Here is a 19,578-nt window from a genome sequence, read left to right as displayed (position 1 = left end):
ATCCACTTTAGCGCCGGGACAACTCAGTCAAGGTAGCTGCGTGCTCAATAAATGTCCTTATTATTACTATTATTATTATTATTATCAGCCAGGCTAGCTTGAATCCAGTGGCAAAGGGAGCAAGGGACCCACGTCTGGGCAAACCCTGCCAACTTAGTGCGAACAAGCAAACTGACTTTGAGTCAGTGTCTGAAAAGTTAAAGTTTCAGTGCTCCGTCGATCATCTTATTGCGTTTGCTTGTTCGCCCTAAGTTGGCAGGGTATGCCCAGATGTGCATCCCTTGCTCACTTTGCCACTGGATTCAAGCTAGCCTGGCTGATGAAGGGTGTTACCCAGAAACCAGTCACAGGATGCTGGTTTCCGGTTCAGGGAAGACCTAGCTTAGCAGTTTGTGCTGGACTGTTCCCATGAGGCACAGGGTCAAGAATGATTTGCATATAGCTGGGTCTGAACTGAGGTGGCAAAGTGAGCTAAAGAATGATGATGGATTCAACTCAGATCTGTGACTGGGGTGAGTGTCTGAAAAGTGTCAGCGCTCCGTCCATCATCTCCCTGTGTTTGCTTTGTTTTCCTTGTGTTTGCTTTGTTCACTGTAAGTTGGCAGGGTATGCCCAGACGTGGGTCCCTTGCTCACTTTGCCACTGGATTCAAGCTAGCCTGGCTGATGAGGGATGTTACCCTGAAACCGGTCCCAGAATGCTTGTTTCTGATCTAAGGAAGACCTGGCTTGGCAGTTTGGGTTGGACTGTTACCATGAGGAACACGGTTAAGACTGAAATGCATATGGCTGCGTCTGAACAGGGGTGGCAAAGTTAGCAGAGTGATGACGGATTTACTCAGATCCAATCGTGACTGGAGTGAGTGTCAGAAAAGTTTCAGTGCTCCGTGCATCTTCCAGCCTATGGAAGATGGGGCTTGGCAGTTCGGGGTGGACTGTTCCTATGACGAATAAGGTCAAGATTGATCTGCATATGGCTGGGTCTGAACTGGGGCGGTGAACTGAGCAGAAGAATGATGATGGATTTAACTCAGATCTATTATTGACTGGGGGTGAGTGTATGAAACGTTTCAGCGCTCCGTCTGACATCTTGTTCTGTTTGCTTATATATAGTTTAACCATTTTAAGCCATGCCCTTAATTAAAAAGGTCGCACCTTTTGGAAACAATCCCTAGTTATGCTTCTTAGGCCCTGCCCCTTTTAGAGACCTCAGCTTATTTCATCCCTCTTAAAGCACTGGGTAGAACAAGGTGTGGGGACAAGTGGCAGAACCAAACAAAGAAGGTACCAACTGCTTATGAGAGGAACAAACAATTAAGGCACTTTGTACCAGATATACAAAGAACTGATTAGATAGAAGAGGTCACAAATTACACACTGACTTTTACTTCATAGTTTCTGATTTTGCAAACCTGCCTATGGACTGATAGGCTCATTTCCAAAATCACCATTTGTAGTGTGTTGCAATCCAACCTTCCTCCTTAATATGCATGAGGTAGGTCACAGTTTTCTACCTAAAAAGACTGTGTACAATCACTGTGATGGAGGCCTCCTGGAGTCAGCAGACCACCATGTCTGGGATTGCTTTTCCAGGTAGAAATTTTTCTTTTTTTCGGTTTAAATGCAGCCCGTTTTCTGGATGCATTTAAATAAATAAAAAATTACAACCATTTTTTATGTGTTAACAGTGGTTCCAGGAACTACTGCCAATTCCTAATAAATGTTTTTTTCTTAAACAATCACAAAGGAGGTAGGGTCCCCATGGGACCCCTTTCGATTTTGGAATGGGTTATCACTACTTTTCTGAGATGTGTAAAATATTAATGCTTTGAGACAGGCCTCTGGTCGCAAAAAGTTGCTAAATCCTTTTGGACATGGCCCTTTTTAGGGGATTTCCTTAAAACTTTTAGCTTTTTCTCCTCGTTTCTGCTGATTCTCTTTCCGTGGCCTAAGGGTTCTGGGCGCTTTCCCACTGTAATGTTCCCTTAGTGCAGCAGACCAACTGCCCTCTCCTCAGTCGGCCTGCTGAGCTTGTGTTGCCAGTCAGTATTGCCTGGATGGTGAGAGTAATTGACTGGGCTAAAGAATGCTTCTGAGAGCGATCAGAAGCAGGTCAAGAGACTGAGTGACTCCCCCTGAGCTTTGCAGAACTGGGCTGGTGCCTGATGGCACAGTGTGGAATTATGTGATTGAACTTCCCAAGTAGTGGCAAGGCCTCCATTTGTTGACTACCGCCAAATTAGCCTGTTACCTATCCCCACCGCCCCCCTTTTCCAGGAAAACTGATTAAGTGTGACTTCGGCCGCAATTGGCCTAGCATCACCAGGAGGGTTCTCTTTATTTACAGTCAATGAGTGCAGGGTAGTCAAGTTTGCTGAAGGGTGGAGGAGGGCTTGGGCCACAGGGTCTGCAAGTGCATAATCAACTGACCTGGCGGATAACAGTGCACCACCGCATTGGGGTGCTGTGTGCGTATGTGTGAGTGCGCTCCATTCGGTCCGTAGCACCACGTATCGGTGTTGAGTGAATGAATGGTAGTGACTGTCTGTGATTAATTACACCGCATGTCGGTGTTGCCGAACATGTTGCTTCCTAGCCAAAATAATATTATGTTTAACATTGTTTTTTATCAGTGCGGCCTTGGCCCACGGGGCTATTTAAAAACGTTTTAATTATCAGTATGTACACATTTCTGACATTGTTGTGAACTGGGATGCACCCTACAGCTGTGTGGTATTCAATGAGAATAATTGCCAGGGTGGGCCTCGTTTTGACAACATTTTGCAACGCATAAGGGTGCGGAGGGGTAAAGTAAGATTTTTCTCAATGGTGATTATTTTGGGAAACATCCATTACAATGCACTGCCTTTACATCGTGGCTGTTACAACGCAACACAGCCTTTACATCGCATGCCATTACAACGCATTATAAGGTAAGTAGTGAGGATTTTTCAGGTTTTAGGGTAGGTATGGTAATTTTTACCCCTACACTATCCAACACTTACCCTTCTGTTGCCCTGAAAAGTATTATGCAATGTAATGGTATGCGTTGTAATGGTATACATTGTAATGGAATGCGTTTTTAATATATTTTCTAAAATGCGTAGTGATGGCATGCGTCGAAACATCATGCACTGTAAAGGATGTTGCAATGTAAAAACTGTGTTGTAAAAGCATGCGTTGTAAATACGGATGTAATTTTAAATACTGTTGGGCCCAATTCTGATATTGATATTTCTGAATATGATTTTTGCCCAGAAATACGTGATGTTCATGTAATAATAATAATAATAATAAAACATTTATTAAGCGCATGGCTGCACATCTGTGTATCCCCGCGCTGATTGCTGAAAAAAAAACTCACAGAGAATCAAGAAAGGAATGGAATCACAGGTTTATTGAGGAAAGAGATGGGTTTTCAGTTTGGCTCTGAAAAGGGTTTCAGAGGGTTCCATTCTTAAGTGAATCGGAAGAGCATTCCAATGTTTCACTCCTAGGTAGCGAAAGGAGCGGCCACCAATTTTTGCTCTGTGGACGCGGGGGAGTTTGAAAAGGGACATTCCTGAGGACCTAAGGTCTCTGGTAGGGCGGTGGATGGTTATGAGGCCTCTTAAATAGGTAGGACCCTTGTTGTGGGCTATCTTGTGGGCATAGCAGAGGCTCTTGAATTTTATTCTCTCCCTAACGGGGAGCCAGTGAAGTTTAGACAATGCCGCCTTGGCAGAAGTTCTTTTGGGAAGGCCTAGTACCAAGCGGGCTGCCGCATTTTGTACGCATTGCAGCTGGTGAAGATGTTTTTGGTTGAGGCCTAAAAGGAGGGCATTCCCATAGTCCAGGTGAGGTGTAATAAGTGCATGCACGATAGTTTTCCTGGCTTTAATAGGAATCAGGTCGATGATTTTTCTAAGAATTCTTAATGTGCCAATGCATTTTCCAATGATCTTGTTTACATGGGATTTTCCTGATAGATCAGAGTCGATCATGATCCCTAGGTTCTTGACCTTCTCAACAGGGCGAGGGCATTCGCCCAGAGTTGTGGGCCACCACGCTTGAGACCATAGAGAGGTTTTGTTCCCTATCACTAGCACCTCTGTTTTGTCTCCATTAAGCCGGAGGCAATTACTGTCCATCCACATGGCAACAGCAGCCATGCACTCCGAGAAGTTGGAGGCATACTTCTCGGTATCAGGAGTAAGCTTAAACATAAGCTGAGTGTCATCGGCGTAGCTAACAATGCCTACCCCAAAGTTCTCTATGATCTGAGCCAGGGGTTCCATATAGATGTTGAACAATGTAGGGCTCAAACTAGAGCCCTGTGGAACCCCATAGCTCACGGCACGAGAAGATGATTTAAAGGGCGGGCAATGAAGCTGGAAAGATCTATTCGTGAGGAAAGATTTAATCCACGCCAGTGCATGGTCTTTTACTCCGATATCTGAAAGACGGGACAGCAGCGTGGCATGTAGCACAGTATCGAAAGCTGCGCTTAAGTCAAGCATGACCAACGCTGCTGTTTCACCCTCAACCACCATCTTGCGGATATATTCCGTGGAATACAAGACAGCTGTCTCCGTGGAGTAATTAGGTCTAAAACCGGATTGAGTAGGGTGGAGAATGTTTTCTGCTTATAAAAACGCCATTAGTTGGATATTAACTATTTTTTCTATTATTTTGGCGCATTGAGGCAATAGGGATATTGGCCTGAGATTTTGAAATTGGGTGACCGGAATGTTGGGTTTTTTTTTCAGAGGAATGACCTGGGCGTTTTTCCAAGCCTCCGGGACATGACATTCTTTGAAAGAGAGGGTAATAAGTTGGCTTATTTGATCCATAAGGGTATGGTCCATGATGTCTTTGCACTTATCTAACGGACATACATCATTAGGGGAGCCAGAGTGAATGCTGTTAATTATGCTGGACAATTTATCTTTGTCGGGAGTGTGAAAGTGGGTAAGAGTGGTTTTATGAAGAGGGGGTGTTTTCTTACCGGATGTGGGGGGAGTGGGGAAAGTGGCATGAATTTTCTCTACTTTATTGACAAAGAAGTCCGCAATTTTTTCGCATAACTCATTAGAATACGTATCCTGCGTATCCAGGCTCGACGTGTCTGTTAGTTCCTTATAAATCCGAAATAGTTCTTTAGATGGATTTATAGCCTCTTCAATTCTGTTTTGATAGAAGAGACTTTTTTCCTCTCTTATAAGTCTCTGATAAGACTTTAGTTCTTGTTTGTAGGTCTCCTTAAGTTCCGTGGAGTAGTTCTTTCTCCATTTTCTTTCAGTCGCTTTACAACGGGCTTTAGCTACTTTTAATTTTTCTGAGAACCACGGTTCAGATTTTGTTCTCCTGGCTGGGGGCTTACAAGTCCAAGGAGCAATTTTGTCAAGTGCCTTACTTAACCATAATTCATAAGAGTTCCAGGTATCTTGTAAGGACTGACCTTGGGGAGGGGGGTGGGTTTTTAATTCGTCAATCAAACGTTCTGGGGTATAGTTTTTCCAGTTACGCCGCTTGGCATACAAGGGTTTGTTGACAATGTTCTTAGTCCTGGTCTTAGGTATGTTAAACATGATCATATGGTGGTCTGACCAGATGATTGGGACCGGAGGTTGTATATCAATGCCTTCCCAAGTCGCAAAGATAGGGTCGAGAAGATGGCCATGTTTGTGTGTGGGAAAGGTGGAGAGCAGTGTAATCCCCAAAGCGTGTAGGGCAGTCTTCAGTAGTTGGGCTTCCTTAGCATTGGGATCTTCAAAATGAAGATTTAAATCGCCTAGAATCATAAAATTGTTGTATTTGATAGCTAGTTGCGTCGCCGTTTCTATTAGCTGGTTGCAAAAAGGAGTAGCGTTGCCAGGGGGCCGATAGATGAGAAGCCCAGTGATGGTCATACAAGGGGTCACTTTAATAGTGAAAGTTCCGCTTTCACTGTTAGTGATACCCTTGTTAGTGAGGGTGCATTCCAATTCTTTTTTAAAGATCATTGCAAGACCTCCACCGCGCTGTATAGGCCTATCAATTCTCAGTAAGCTGTAATTCAGTGGGACTGTCTCAAGTATTTCGGGGGATGTTGTGTTAATGTGTGTGGAATACAAATTATATTTATGCACACCACAAGTGAAGTCTTTTTTGTGATGCTCAGTGTATTTACTGAGTGAGTGGTGTGCCAATGTTTAACACAATGCCTCTGTGATCCGCCTGACTGTTCAGTGCCAAGATACCCAAGGGGGAACGCAGGTTGTACAGTGAGTGTAATCACCCGCCCTGAATGGGAGTGGGAGATTCTGCCTGGCTAAGGCCTTGGCTCAGCCAACCAGAACGTGCTAGTTCCAACACATCCAGTTGTGAATGGCTATTTGAAAGGGATGCCATAACCATGCCCCTTCCAAAGCGAGATTCGGTAAAGTCGCAAACCCAAATTTTAACATGTTATCATATCGCAGTTTGGGTTGGGTATGGTTGTGGGGCCTCAAAGGAATCAATTTTGCAACTCAGACCCAATGCAACCAGAAACTGCCTTAATAATCTGGCCCTTAGTGCTTAAGAGAGGGTAACAGGGCTTCCTCTTTTGTGCGTCGTGTAGAAGTGCTAGTACCGAGATACCTAGGCCTTTGCTTTTGCCGCATGATTTTTCCTTTTTCTAGAAACCACAAGCAAAGCTGCAGTGAAATCATCTACACAGCCTTATCACAGATCAGTTCATCAATCAGAGAGAGGACACCAAATGATCCCTGCTCCTTCTGTCCGTTGCAATGGTTCTGCCAACAGACACAAGGAGAAGGAAACATTGCGAGGGGAGCATCACGTGTAGAAAATTACATTTGCGAGAAACAAAAAAATATACATATATTGGCAAAAACCTGTTAACTCTCACCTTCATAAAGGCCCCTGCTGCCAACTTGCACTTCCCCTCAATCTCATCTATTAGGTAACCAAGAGCGGAAATTTGATGCGACATTTCGCTAATTTTTGCATTTTCTGCAGTCGCCAGTTTGTTGTCCATCTTTTCCAGCCTGCTCAAGAGGAAGCGCTCCTGGCTATTCAGAAACTGCCGCAGCTCCTCAGACTCAGTCACGATTTGCTGCCTCAGGTTTTCCAATTTCTCCTACATAGAGGACGTAAAAATTAGTAAAACTCATAAAAATACTAAATACAACAAGAGTATTATGTGCTTGCAAGCAGCCCAGAACCAAATAGTGCCTAATAGGGTACTGTATTACCCAAATGAGATAAGCACTGTGTAGTAAAGTTGTCCACACGTGGTTAGTTTCCAGAACGTTTATTAAGTTCAATTCACCAAGGTGCTCCCAGCTTGACAGGACCGTAACTCACCAACATTCTAATGCTGCCTCAAGTGACAGCACGGGCCATACCAAGAGGGAAGGAAATGGGAGGGGGGAAAAGAGGAGGGTGGGAGATACCAAGTGCAAAGTTACAACACATCATCCTCCCTAGGGAGACAAAGGGGAAAAAGGCATAGAACAGCTGAGAGGGCGAGGGGGCGAAGTGGAGAGGAGGGTGAAGTGGGGAAGAAAGAGAGTGAAAGAGAAAAATAAGAGCGAGATGGACAGATGAGCAGGGAGGGAAGGGAAGACTGCTGGGGGGCTGACAGGAAAGGCTGAGGGTCCCACACAGAAGACCTAAGCCCCGGTGAGAACCAGGGACGTCTAGAGGGATGAACCCCAAGGGCCTCTACCAATACTGGCAGATGACCACTTTACACGAGATAAACAGTTTCTGAAAGGGAGGGGTGGAGGAATCCCGGGACGGGAGGGTGGTTACCTGAAACCGGATGTAATCTTCACCCCGTTCCTACCAACCGTAAAGAGACTAAGAATCCCCTTAGTCTCCCGGTTAAATCTGATAGGGAGGGGTAAAATGTGGGCTGGACACCCCCCACATCCCGTCCACCCTGACCCCCTAAATTCTTAACAAGAGACCGTGAGACATCATGCTCTAAATAATACGGGTGACTGTGCTCAAGGAAATAATGTAAACACTGGTTGGATATCACAACCCCATAATCATGGCCCTAGGGGCCAGCTATTCAGACTTATAGTTATTCTCAGTCAAACGTCACATGGGGTATACTGTAAACCCCGGTTGCTAGTTCTGTGATGGCCATCCCAATGTCGAACTTCTAGAAATCCTCAGTTCAAAGTTACACAGGAGGTATACGAGAGTTTAAGTTCTGTGATGGCCAACCGAATGTCCTGGCCTTAATCCAACGTGGAAACCCACTTCAAATCTCTTTCCATACTCTGCACCTGAACCTCTTGACATGGGTTCATTCCATGAAACTTCTAGCCTCTCTCTCCAAACATTGTGGCGAATAGGACTACACTTTTCCTCCTTTACTCCTTTGGTTGGGGTTGCCTTACATTTTCCTTTACTAACAAATTCTATTTCTTTTTTTCTACCTTCTTCACTTTTTTCCTTCACAGATTCCTTGCTCATATTCTTTCTCCTTTCTAGTCCTTTAAACGTACCACGTTTTGCTTTGAGATTGTCCATAACAACATTTTTTTTCCATTCCACTCTCCAAGCAGACAGGCCCGGACTGGTGCTTTCGGGCACCGGGCAATCCCCCGGTCGGCTGGAGGGGTTGGAGGCCGGTTTTGAGTCAGGAGGGGGCCGGTTTTGTGAGTGAGGGCCGATTTTCGTTTTCGTTCGTCCGTCACAGGCCAAGCGTCAGCATCAGTGTGTAAGTGTCAGTCGTGTTGTGACTGCCTGCAGCCTGCAGCGCCGCCCATGCTACAGCGCCACGAAGCAGCAAGAAGGCTGATCACAAGCAGCCACCTAAAAAAAGCGGAAGAAGGGTTTCTGGAGGGAGAAGGGACCGAGGGAGGTGCCTGTGCGCAGCGCGCAGTCATGCCCTGCCTCCTCCGGCGCGTCTGCGCGCCTAGGGTGCCCCCCCCACATGCGCATTGCATTGTGGGCAAAAGAACTGCGCAGTCATCACCATCATGACGAGAGAGTCAGCCAGCACTGAAAGGACCTCACCGGAGCGGGCGCAGCCATAATTTAATTATTACTGTGGTGGCTAGCCCGCTCCCGCCCCTGGAAGTACTAGCCTGCCCTCCTGTCCTCCTGTGTCTGCCAGTACCACCCACCAGCAGGAGCCGGGCCGGCCCGACGTGACCGTTACTGTGACTGAGTAAGTGTATTTTTTTTTTTCCCGCCCTGGGCTGGCTCCCGTACCGACAATTACAGTTACTTTCTTTCATCATTAATGACTCATGATGACTTTGTCGTTAATGCTTGGTCTTCACTGAAGTTGGCGGGAGGGGCCGCGTCGCGCAGTGGTGGTGGTCAGTGGCATGGGTCCTGACTACAGGGTACTGGTACGGAGGGCTCGGAAGTTGGCTCAGCAATATTTCTTGGTTTACCAGGAACCAATTCCAACAGCGCAGCTAGTACACCGAGTTGCTTCAGTAATGCAAGAGTACACACAGTCCGGTGGTGTTCGCCCATTTGGTGTATCATTGTTAATTGCTGGTTGGGATGAGGAAAGGCCATATTTTATTCAGTCTGATCCTTCTGGTGCCTATTTTGCATGGACAGCAACTGCTATGGGGAAAATTACGTGAATGGAAAAACTTTCCTTGATAAAGGGTATAATGAAGAACTGGAACTTGAAGATGCCATTCACACAGCCGTTTTAACATTAAAGGAAAGCTTTGAAGGACAGATGACAGAAGACAACATTGAAGTCGATATCTGCAATGAAGCAGGATTTAAAAGGCTCACTCCAGCTGAAGTAAAGGATTATCTGTCTGCTATAGCATACTACTTGTACATTAGAATAACTGGGAATTTGTAGAAAAACATATATTTCTACCACAGGAGAATTACAATGTATAAAATGTTTAATTTGCAGCTTTTTTGAATACTTATTTCTACATGGTTTGTCTGACGGACCTTTTTAAAATGGTATGCGTGCAAATCACAATAAACGAAAACCTTGAACTGTACATTCAGGGAGATGACTTCCGCAGCTACAGCCAATCAAAAAGCAAACTCTGCCCGCTGTCACCCTTAATACCTCTCTAATACACAGGAAATAAAGAGGGAAGAAACTCAACTCAACAATGCCTGCATACTGTAAGCTATAAGGAAATCCATGGTGTGAAATGGAAACGTAGAGGGTCGGTTGTAATATTTGGTATGAGAAACTGTTTTTCAGAGTTTACCAATAGGTATCAAATTATTACCTCCTCAAACAATTTTCCAGAGCAACATTCACAACCTGAAGAATGACAAAACTCCAAATTGTTGCATATTCGAATTTTAATGCAAAACTAGGAGTGGCTGCTAATACTCTGGAACCAAAACTCCATGGACTCAAGGTTCCCCATATCCAATCTATAACATGAGACAAAAGTGGACGGGGTAGCGGAGGTGGCTGCTTTAATCTATCTAACATTGAAGCCCCACAAGTGTCAACCCAGGAAGCAGCCATTCCTCGAATGGACATGCCGTCACCTTGCCTGGTAAAACTATGTCATGTGAAACATAGGCCATGCTCATAGGAGTTCTAATCCAGTTACTCAAAGTCGGGGAGGAAGCTTTCTACCCATATTAAAATATATCAAAATGAAAATATTTTCACACTATCTACAGTCTTGTGACCTCGCCAGATAAGACACATAGATCTACAGTGTCCTCAGCATATGCACTGTGTTTAAAGTATCCTTCTCAGGAATTGTAGATGCTGCAAAAGAAGACGGAAACATATTTCTTGTCTTCATGGAAAGAAGACATAACTTTAGGATGGAAACCTGGTTCTAATCTAAGAATCAGTCTATCTGATAAAAATCCTCAAAAAGCAGGGTTTAATAGACAACAGACCCAACTCACTTTGTCTACAGACTGATGTTATGGATGCGAAAGAGAACACCTTAAAGGACACATGTTTCCAGTGTCTACCTCCACCAAAGGCTCACAAGGATGAGACTATGAAGCTTTAAAGACTAGAGGTAGATCCCAAGTAGGACATGTTGATTTCATAAATGGTCTCATCAAAGAACGATCCTTTGAAACCTTACTAATCAAGGAATCCATGTCCAGAATACTCCAAGGAGCTCTTGCTGTCCTTATTGCTGTCCTTATTGCTTTCCATTGAACCATTAAAGTATTGAGTAGTGGCCAGACCTTTATCCAGAGCCAGCTCTAGGATGGTGCGACTGGTGCAACAGGGGGTATCATGTTTGCAAGTATATCATGGTTTGAAAAGCACCTGTTGCCCCGTTTCTGGCCTCCAGCAATTTTCAGGCAACAAAAAAATGTCAAGATAACACTGGTGATTAATGTTATTTTTAGAGAAAGATTGGAGGTTTGTCTAGTGGAAGTTTTGACTCAAATCAAATCCAAATCAAAACAAGCTTTATTGGATGTAAACGCTTAAATCATAAAAGCATAATACTTAAAAGAATAGAATCATATGTGACAAATCCATTAGATTACAAGTTATGACTCATGGTAGGGTAGCACAGTGAGTTAATATGCCTGCTGCAAAGAACATGCACCATGCAGATCACAGAGTGCCTATAATGTAAATAAGTCCTTGGGTTACTGATTTTGAGAGATCCTATTGTTACTTGTTGGTTAAACACTCACCTACGTCGTCTGATATGATCTTTATAATAGTTCAATTTCCAGCTAACCCAGCCTCGGACTACGTCCCTCTGATGCAGGCCAAATGGACGTTAAATTGGGTACATTTGTTAGTAAGAACTCCTTATTTAAAACACTAAGAAGCTGCATAGGATTGGTATGAAGCGCTATATAAAATAATTGATTATTAATGACTGCCAATGAGTATTTAATCTATATTGCAAGATTGAAAATACATTAGCAGCTGCAGAGCAATGTGATTCCAATCCGACAGTTACCGCAGTGTGTAACATACAGAGCTGTGCTGTGTATATACGGTCAGTGGTAAGTTGCCTACCACTGACCGTATATGCACAGCTCTGTATGTTACATGAGGCCTCTAGTCTTGGAGTCCCTCGGAGTCGTCAGCTAGAGCCTGCCCATAGCTGCCAAGGTTTCAGATTGCTATGTGTGACATTTTCATAAGTTATGCATGTTCTCAAATCGTAAAAATCTCTCTAGACTGCAGACCCTTGCATCTTTATTTCCAGCGCATTACTTCTGGATGTGTTTTCTACCAAGTGGAGGCTCTAGTGAGCTGCTTAAATCTTAGACGATGGCAAAGGAAATTATTTTGGCACGCCTAGTTATTATTTCACTGCTTAAACCATGCTGAAACTAGTCCAGGCTGGCTGGCTGCTTTGTTCATGCTCCTACTTTAATCACGGCCTTGGCATGGGTTGGATTAATATTAGTGATCAGCAATTGCTGTAACTTTGAGGGATTGTGCATGGAATCTTTAGGCTGCACCAAGCTATTTTTGCTCTTAGTTTGAGAAACTATTCAGTGAGATGCAGACACACTTTATTGTTGTAAATCACTGGCAGAGCCAGAAAGGCCATCTTTGTAGTACAACTGTACACGGTGGTGCATCCTGCAAACCTGACCCCATTGTGTCCATTGAAATTGCCATATCATGTGCCTTTGTGATAACTCCTAACAGTGAAATCTACTTATTTTTGACTAAAAACCCAGTTGTGTTTAAACATTGGAGTTAATCGCATGATCACGCATTTGTTTGCACTTTGGGGACCAAAGGAAAGTGAGGCTGACAAACGTGCTGTAAAAAAAAGTTGTCTCTTCTTTTGGATCAGCTGCAGTTAACAACAAGTTTTGAAATGCTGACGCAGAGGCGTCCAAGTTTGGTCCAGGAAGGCTGGATCCTTGGCTGGTGTTGGGATAAGCACAGACTGCGTAATGTGTTCCATTTCAGACTCGGTGGATGTGCATTTATCTCATGCCAATAACCTTAAAACGGCTCTATGACTATGGACCTTTTGGTTTAAGTGTTGCCCGCTGTCAATATTGGGACGTACAGGTAGCACAGTCGTGCTCTGTCTGGCATGCATGCATGAAGTGGAGCTAGTCGGGGGTGTAGAGATGAAAGGAAGAAGAAAAGACTAATGCGGACAGAAAAGGGAACAGTGTGATCTCTCTCCCTCTCTCTCTCCCTCTCCCTCAGCTCTTTCTCTCTCTTAGCTCTTTCTCTCTCTCCATCGCTCTTTCACCCTCCTTCTCCCTCCCTCCCACTCTTTCTTTCTCTTGCCCTCTCTCTCGCTCTCTCCCTCTCTCTATTTCTCTATCCCTCTCTCTCCCTCACGCGCTCTCTATTTATCCCTCTCAATCTGTCGCTATACCTATCCCTCTCTCCCCCTCTAACTCTCCCCCTCCCTCTCTCTTACTCTCTATCCCTTTCTCTATATCCTTTTCTCTATATCCTTTTCTCTCTCTCCCTCTCTCTATCCCTCCCTCTCTTTTATATCCCTGTATTTCTGTCTCCCCTCTCTCTCTCTCCACCTCCCTCTCTTACCTCTCTCTCTCCTCTCTCTCCCTCTCTCTCTCTCTCTCCCCCTCCCTCTCTCTCCTCTGTCTCCCCTCCCTCTCTCTCTCTCCCCCTCCCTCTCTCTCCTCTGTCTCCCCTCCCTCTCTCTATCTCTTTCCATCCCTCTCCCCATCTTTCTCTCATTCCACTCCTTCCTCTCTCATTCTCTTCCTGTGTTTCTCCCTCTACTTCTCCCTATCTCTTCTTCTGTCTCCCTCTCTCTCTCTCCCCCTCCCCACCCTCTCTCTCTCCCCCTCCTCCACTCTCTCTCCTCCCCACGTACGAAACATAACCAGATCTATTGCTGTTTTGGCCTTTGTCTCCCAAATTTTCTTGGGGGGTAGAAGTTCAACCCCCCAAACTCCCCATAGTGGTTGCTCACGGCTACACACCATGTGGGGGTTGGTCTCACTTTTACTTTGTTCTTTCTGATTCACTACTTGTGTCTATTTTTAGTGCTCTCTGAAAGAATGCCTATGGATACATATGACTGGGTGGGTAACCTGATGTTCTTTAAGGTCATCATCTACTGTTTACTGTGCTTTGAAAGTTGATACAATTTGAATATGTAATGAAAAATGTGCTGTAAAATTCACCATTTTGGTATGTCGTTTTTGAAAAATTTCTTGGGGGGAGAACCCCCCCCAAGCCTCCCTAATGGCCATCGGCCTCGCGCGCTGCGCGCGCTCGCTACGCGTCGGACGGGGGCTGGCTCGCTGCGCATCGGACGGGGGCTGGTCTGGCAAAATTTGCCAGGGCTGCTTTCACTTCCCAGTCCGGCCCTGCAAGCAGATCCTTTCCATGCCATCTCACCCTTATATGGTGGTTTCCTTTCTTTAAACCACTCAAACCTGGCTATTTGTGTACTGTTGATTCTCTCCAGATTACTCTTGTGTTCATTACTTTCTAGGTATATCATCAATCTTGATTTCCTTTGTTCCACCCCTCTCAGATCGAAGGGTTCAATTTCTGTGACGTAAATAGTATTACTTGTACCACTTTTCTTGTATCTCCATTCCAGCTCTTTGCTCCCTATTGTGTCATTGTCATCGCTTATATACGTATTAAGAGGTATGTTGGTCTCTTTGAGTTCAAATCCAAAAGCTCCAGCTAACTTACTTTTCCACCAACTCGTGCTCACCGTAGAATAATGTGACCTAGCATCAACGTTTTTAACAATTTCACTACCTCCTGTGTTGATATTACACACCGGGTTAACTTTACTCATGTTCATCCCCACTTTGTCATCTCCGATAACTTCGTTCCTTTGTACATCACGGGACTTAACTTGCATATAAAGATCTTCCATAACTACTACACCTACATTACTCTCAGCTCCCTCTTGGTTCTTCTTTTCAATGTCACTGTAGATTTCTTCCCCTCCTGCACCTAATCTATTAAACAACATTTTCACCTTATCATTGGGAAGTAATGTTTTTTTTTCATTCTCTTTTATAGCTTCAAAGTTACGAATATACTCCTTCCACTCTTCCCTAGTATTAGTATCATTGCCATCCCTTTCAAAAAATGGCTCCGTTGGAGATAAGTTATTCCTTTTGTTTATTTCCATGCTAATATTGCTATAAAACCGGGTTAATGGAACACAACCTGTAGGTTTCTCTCGGTACAGTTACTAGCGTTGCACGCAAAGGGTGAAAAGAGTAGGAATTTATACTCTCGACTGGTGAAATTTGAGATCAGCTTCCCTTAAGGACAAAACACGCGCATTTAATTAGCAAACAAGATAGGTGTCTACCTGACACAAAATGGCCGTTAGACGCGAATACGTTATGACGGTTGCTCTTGACTGAACACTGGAGATCAGAGAGGAAACTCAATTGGAACGCTTGCAGTGTCCCCTTTGTCACGTTATTATTTGAAGCCTCTATAAATTTACATTCTCACTCTTGTACAGTTAAAGTCTCAGGGGGAAAACGCCTGCCCTGACGCCAATTATGCACCGCCTTTTGATGTAATTATTCCATGAGCATTGCCCTCGCTCTGCGTGTTATTGTGTTGAATACTCAATGTCTCTTTACCACCACATCTGTTAAGATACCACTTATGCTGCACTTTTAATGTAATTGTTCCATGAACATTGATCTCGCGCTGCGTGTTAAACTGTTGAATACTCAAAGTCTCTTTACCACCACACGCTCTCCTACGCGCTTGTCTGCTTCTTTTTCTCGATTATTTTCAAATCAAAACAGCCTTTGTAACCTTTAAGTTCTCCATAGGATGGCTCCCCCTTGCACTCAGCCGTGCCTCACAATAGTTCCAAATGCAGTTTCAGGGAGTAGATCGCTCCCTGCCCCTCTCACTTCTCCTCCTCCCAGACCCAATGACTCACCAAATTGCCATTAGTAGATACTAGGAAGCTCCGGGTCTTCTTATTCCTTTCCGTCGACTCTCTCTGACGCTGCTTTTCTGCTCCGGTGTGGTTAAATTCCTACGCAAATCACTGAGGAGAGTTACACTTCTTTCCTTCTGGCATTTTCCACAACCGAAGGAAACCGCCACTAAATTTTGCTTCACTTCCCCGTAACACAGTTGAAATGTCATGCGCTGAACTGAGATTTTTCACACACTTTAATGCTTAAGATGTCCACACGGTGGCAGTGCCTTCCCTATGATGGTTTTGTTTTTTCGCGGCAGATTTGAGGAGAATTTTATAAAACGTGACGGAACTTTGGCTGCACACAGAAAGACTGAGGAGGGTTTACTTTCAAACGCTAATTTTGCTGATTCACCTCAATATCACTTGCGGAAACAGAGAACTCTGGGCACTCCTGCCTCGCTCGCTTTCCCACTCTGTCACCAAGGCTCAATTTTTTTCAAGTTCAAACACAGTGTCAACGATTCCAAATACGTTCCCCGCTCCGTTCAGCTTTCCTCACTAGCTGAAACTGCTCACCTCACGAACTTTCGCCATGTACTTGGGTCTCACTCCTCCCCTTTTCACACGGACTCTCGCCTTTTCCAGAGCTAATTTTTCAACTTCGTCACCAAGGCTCATACTTTCAACTTCAAGATGCGGTGAGAACGATTAAAACCAATTTTGTTCCCCCCTCCGCTCAGCTCTCCTCATTAGCTTCAGCTGCTCAACTCACGAACTTTCTTCTATTTCAAAGCTCATCAACTCGGGTCTTACTCCTCTTTACAATCTCAATCTCACAAGAACGCCCAAAGTAGGTTATCATTTCATATCTTCATATCTTCTTTTTCCTTGTCCAAGCTCGCGGTGAGAACGATTAAAAAGAAATTTCTTTCCTCCTCCGCTCAGCTTTCCTCATTAGCTTCAGCTGCTCAACTCACGAACTTTCGCTTATTTCAAAGCTCATCAACTCGGGTCTTACTCCTCTTCACAATCTCAATCTCATAAGAACTCCCGAAGTAGATCATCAAATCATTTCTTCATCTTCTTTTTCCTTGTCCAAGCTCAACTTATTCCAGGGGAGAGCACCCCACTGACCCTGGCTCAGCTCCGTTTCCTTCGTCGCCACAAATGTAGTAAAGTTGTCCACACGTGGTTAGTTTCCAGAACGTTTATTAAGTTCAATTCACCAAGGTGCTCCCAGCTTGACAGGACCGTAACTCATCAACATTCTAATGCTGCCTCAAGTGACAGCACGGGCCATACCAAGAGGGAAGGAAATGGGAGGGGGGAAAAGAGGAGGGTGGGAGATACCAAGTGCAAAGTTACAACACACTGATACTACAGAGGCCCTGATTATGAGTTTGTGTGAAATCAAGATGCTATTTATCGCACCTCATAAACGTTATTTATCAGCTGCGATAAATAGCATCTATAAAATATTTCGGAGAATAACATGCTAATTTTGGAGTTTACCACAACAAAATCCACATCGTATGGTCAATAATGTACACATTTCCTCTGCTAAATTCCGGCACGTTTGACCAATGCTATAGGGAAGGTTTTCTTATAACCTCATCCAGTAAATAAATAAATACAATCATTTTTGTAAACTGCTGAACAAACAGGGGGTCTGTCATAGAATCTAGCTGTTTTCATGTCGGAATGTCTTATTATACGTTTATGAAACAAACCCAATGCACTATGGGATATTAAAGTTTGACCTAGTAGAATTCAACATCTTAAAAGACACAGATTTGTTTAGAACTGTGTACTAGTGTTAGAAAAGTGCTCTACGCATTTTGTGCTTCTTTTAACACATGTAAAGCTTGGTAATACTCTGATTTTAGTAAAGAAAGTTACCAGCATAATTAAGCTGGTCGCAATTTCCCATGTCAAATGTTAACAATCTTTGACTAAGCAGGGAAAACGTTGGCTTTGCCAATGATCTTCTTGGGTTAGGTAGCTGCTGTGACAGTGAACACATCCACGATGGCCATCTTAAAGTGTTATTTATTAAAGTATTACAAATGAATTTAAAGATGGTTGCTGTGGATGCAAGCGCATCCACTGCCACCATCTGTGAGCACATACACACTCGTGGGCAGCCATCTTAAAATGCTCCAATAAACATTTTAAGATTGACACCCTTACAATAGCGTAGTGAGTGCCAAAAAGTTTTTTAAAAACTGGGAGAAGGGTAGTAATTCTGTAAGTAACTTTTGTTCACTAAAGGGTTCCTAAACCTCTTTCCTAATGTGCAGGGAATTTTCTTTCTGCATGTTGGGCCATTATTTGATGCAGGGCAAAAATTATGGGCAGGAAATATCCAGAGGCAGTTGCCCGTCATTAATTGAGTGAAGTGACACACTATGATCCCTGTGGTCGATCCCAATGGTCGGCAGGCAGTCATGTTTTTTAGGGCAGAGCCAGGTGAGGCCCCATTGTTAGAAACTCTGCAGTTGCCCCAACTATACATATGGTTAGGTAACTGCGGGAAATGAGATTTTGATCTCTTATCTGATCTCCTAGATACCTATCTCATTGAGTCCCTTTTTGGATCGGTTATTGACTGTCATTGAGTAAAAGGCAAACCCACATAGGTTAAATCAACCCCATAGACTGACGCAACTCTAAAGAACCACTTACGACTGTAAAAGTTTAAAGGTTTATTACAAAACCAAAATCAGTTGCAAGTACAAGCACCTCAATATAAGGTTCAACAGGTATACAGGTACAAGAAGGAACATGAATTCCCTAAGAAATCTCAATCTACAGAAGAAAACAATCAAAACTAATTCGAAAATCAACAAGTTGAATATCATTGACACAAAGTGGATCTGAAGCGTCATTTACAGAAAAAATGAAACAGGTTAAACTGTCCCTACTCTATGCTAGATGACATCCCTACTTAGCGAATCTTTACCTAAAAAGGTGTCAGCCGTTTGACTTCCGAAGAAGCTCAAACTCTCTTAGACTCTGATGGAAACCTATGTCGCGTAGCAGTACCCTTTCTGCCTACCCATCCGCTCTCTAAGAGTCCTCAGGCCATCTGCTCTGCCTTCTCCCCGGGGTGCTGTCCCTAATACAAAATCACAGTATGGGTGGAACGCCCCTTTGAGACGCCCACCACGTACACATTTCACGTGGTCCTGCTTCTGGTTTTTTCCATAGTTTCGTTTCTTTGAATCGTCTGTTAAGTTGACCTTGCTTCCCAGGCGCCGTCTCCATCGTGCTGGTACCCCCATGACATTCCGGTCGACTCCTCCGGACCAGAGCCTATCTCCTCAAACAGAGCTCTATTCATTACAATTGTGATTTGTACCCCCCTCGCACCTGGAAACAGACACTTCGAAACAGGGCCCCAAATTCCAAGCATCCCTTATCTCACTAGGCCGTAAAACTTCGACCAGCATTGGCAATTTAATTTAACGAGACTTTTGACTCTTGGCTCGCACGTGCAGATCAAAGCTATCCCCTATCTCTCCAAGCCCACTAAATTATATGCAGTGGACTGTACTTTGTGAACTCTTACTTCTTTAGTTTAAAATAACATGTTAATACACCACTCTATAATTATACAAAACTCTTCTATAGGATATGGCTTTTAGCACACACATATATATAATAAGCAAATCATTGAATAATATCGAATCCATGTTACATGAAAGATACAATGGTACCCTTTCGTTCTTACACAGTGCTATGTGGTCTGCACGTTTCTTCAT

The 19,578-nt window shown here is 44.0% G+C and overlaps 1 protein-coding gene and 1 pseudogene across 2 annotated transcripts in view; one reads left to right on the top strand and one right to left on the bottom strand.

The window, feature by feature from the left end:
* LOC147701892 (E3 ubiquitin-protein ligase TRIM39-like) overlaps nucleotides 1–19,578 on the bottom strand; it is a 227,115-nt gene that overhangs the window by 106,114 nt on the left and 101,423 nt on the right. The window contains exon 3 of one of the 2 annotated variants that reach the window (XM_086930520.1): nucleotides 6,874–7,104. The exons of the other annotated variant lie outside the window; for it this stretch is intronic. Within the exon in view, the coding sequence (XP_086786646.1) occupies nucleotides 6,874–7,104 (231 nt within the window). The remainder of the gene's footprint in view (nucleotides 1–6,873; nucleotides 7,105–19,578) is intronic. 2 annotated transcript variants of the gene reach the window in all.
* Nucleotides 8,080–9,842, top strand: LOC147701893 (proteasome subunit alpha type-2 pseudogene; annotated as a pseudogene).

This window comes from Lissotriton vulgaris, chromosome 7 (assembly GCF_964263255.1).
Source record: "Lissotriton vulgaris chromosome 7, aLisVul1.2, whole genome shotgun sequence".
NCBI classification, from domain to species: Eukaryota; Metazoa; Chordata; class Amphibia; order Caudata; family Salamandridae; genus Lissotriton; species Lissotriton vulgaris.
The sequence above is the reverse complement of the archived record's forward strand: the minus strand, read 5'-3'. Positions and strand labels throughout refer to the sequence as shown.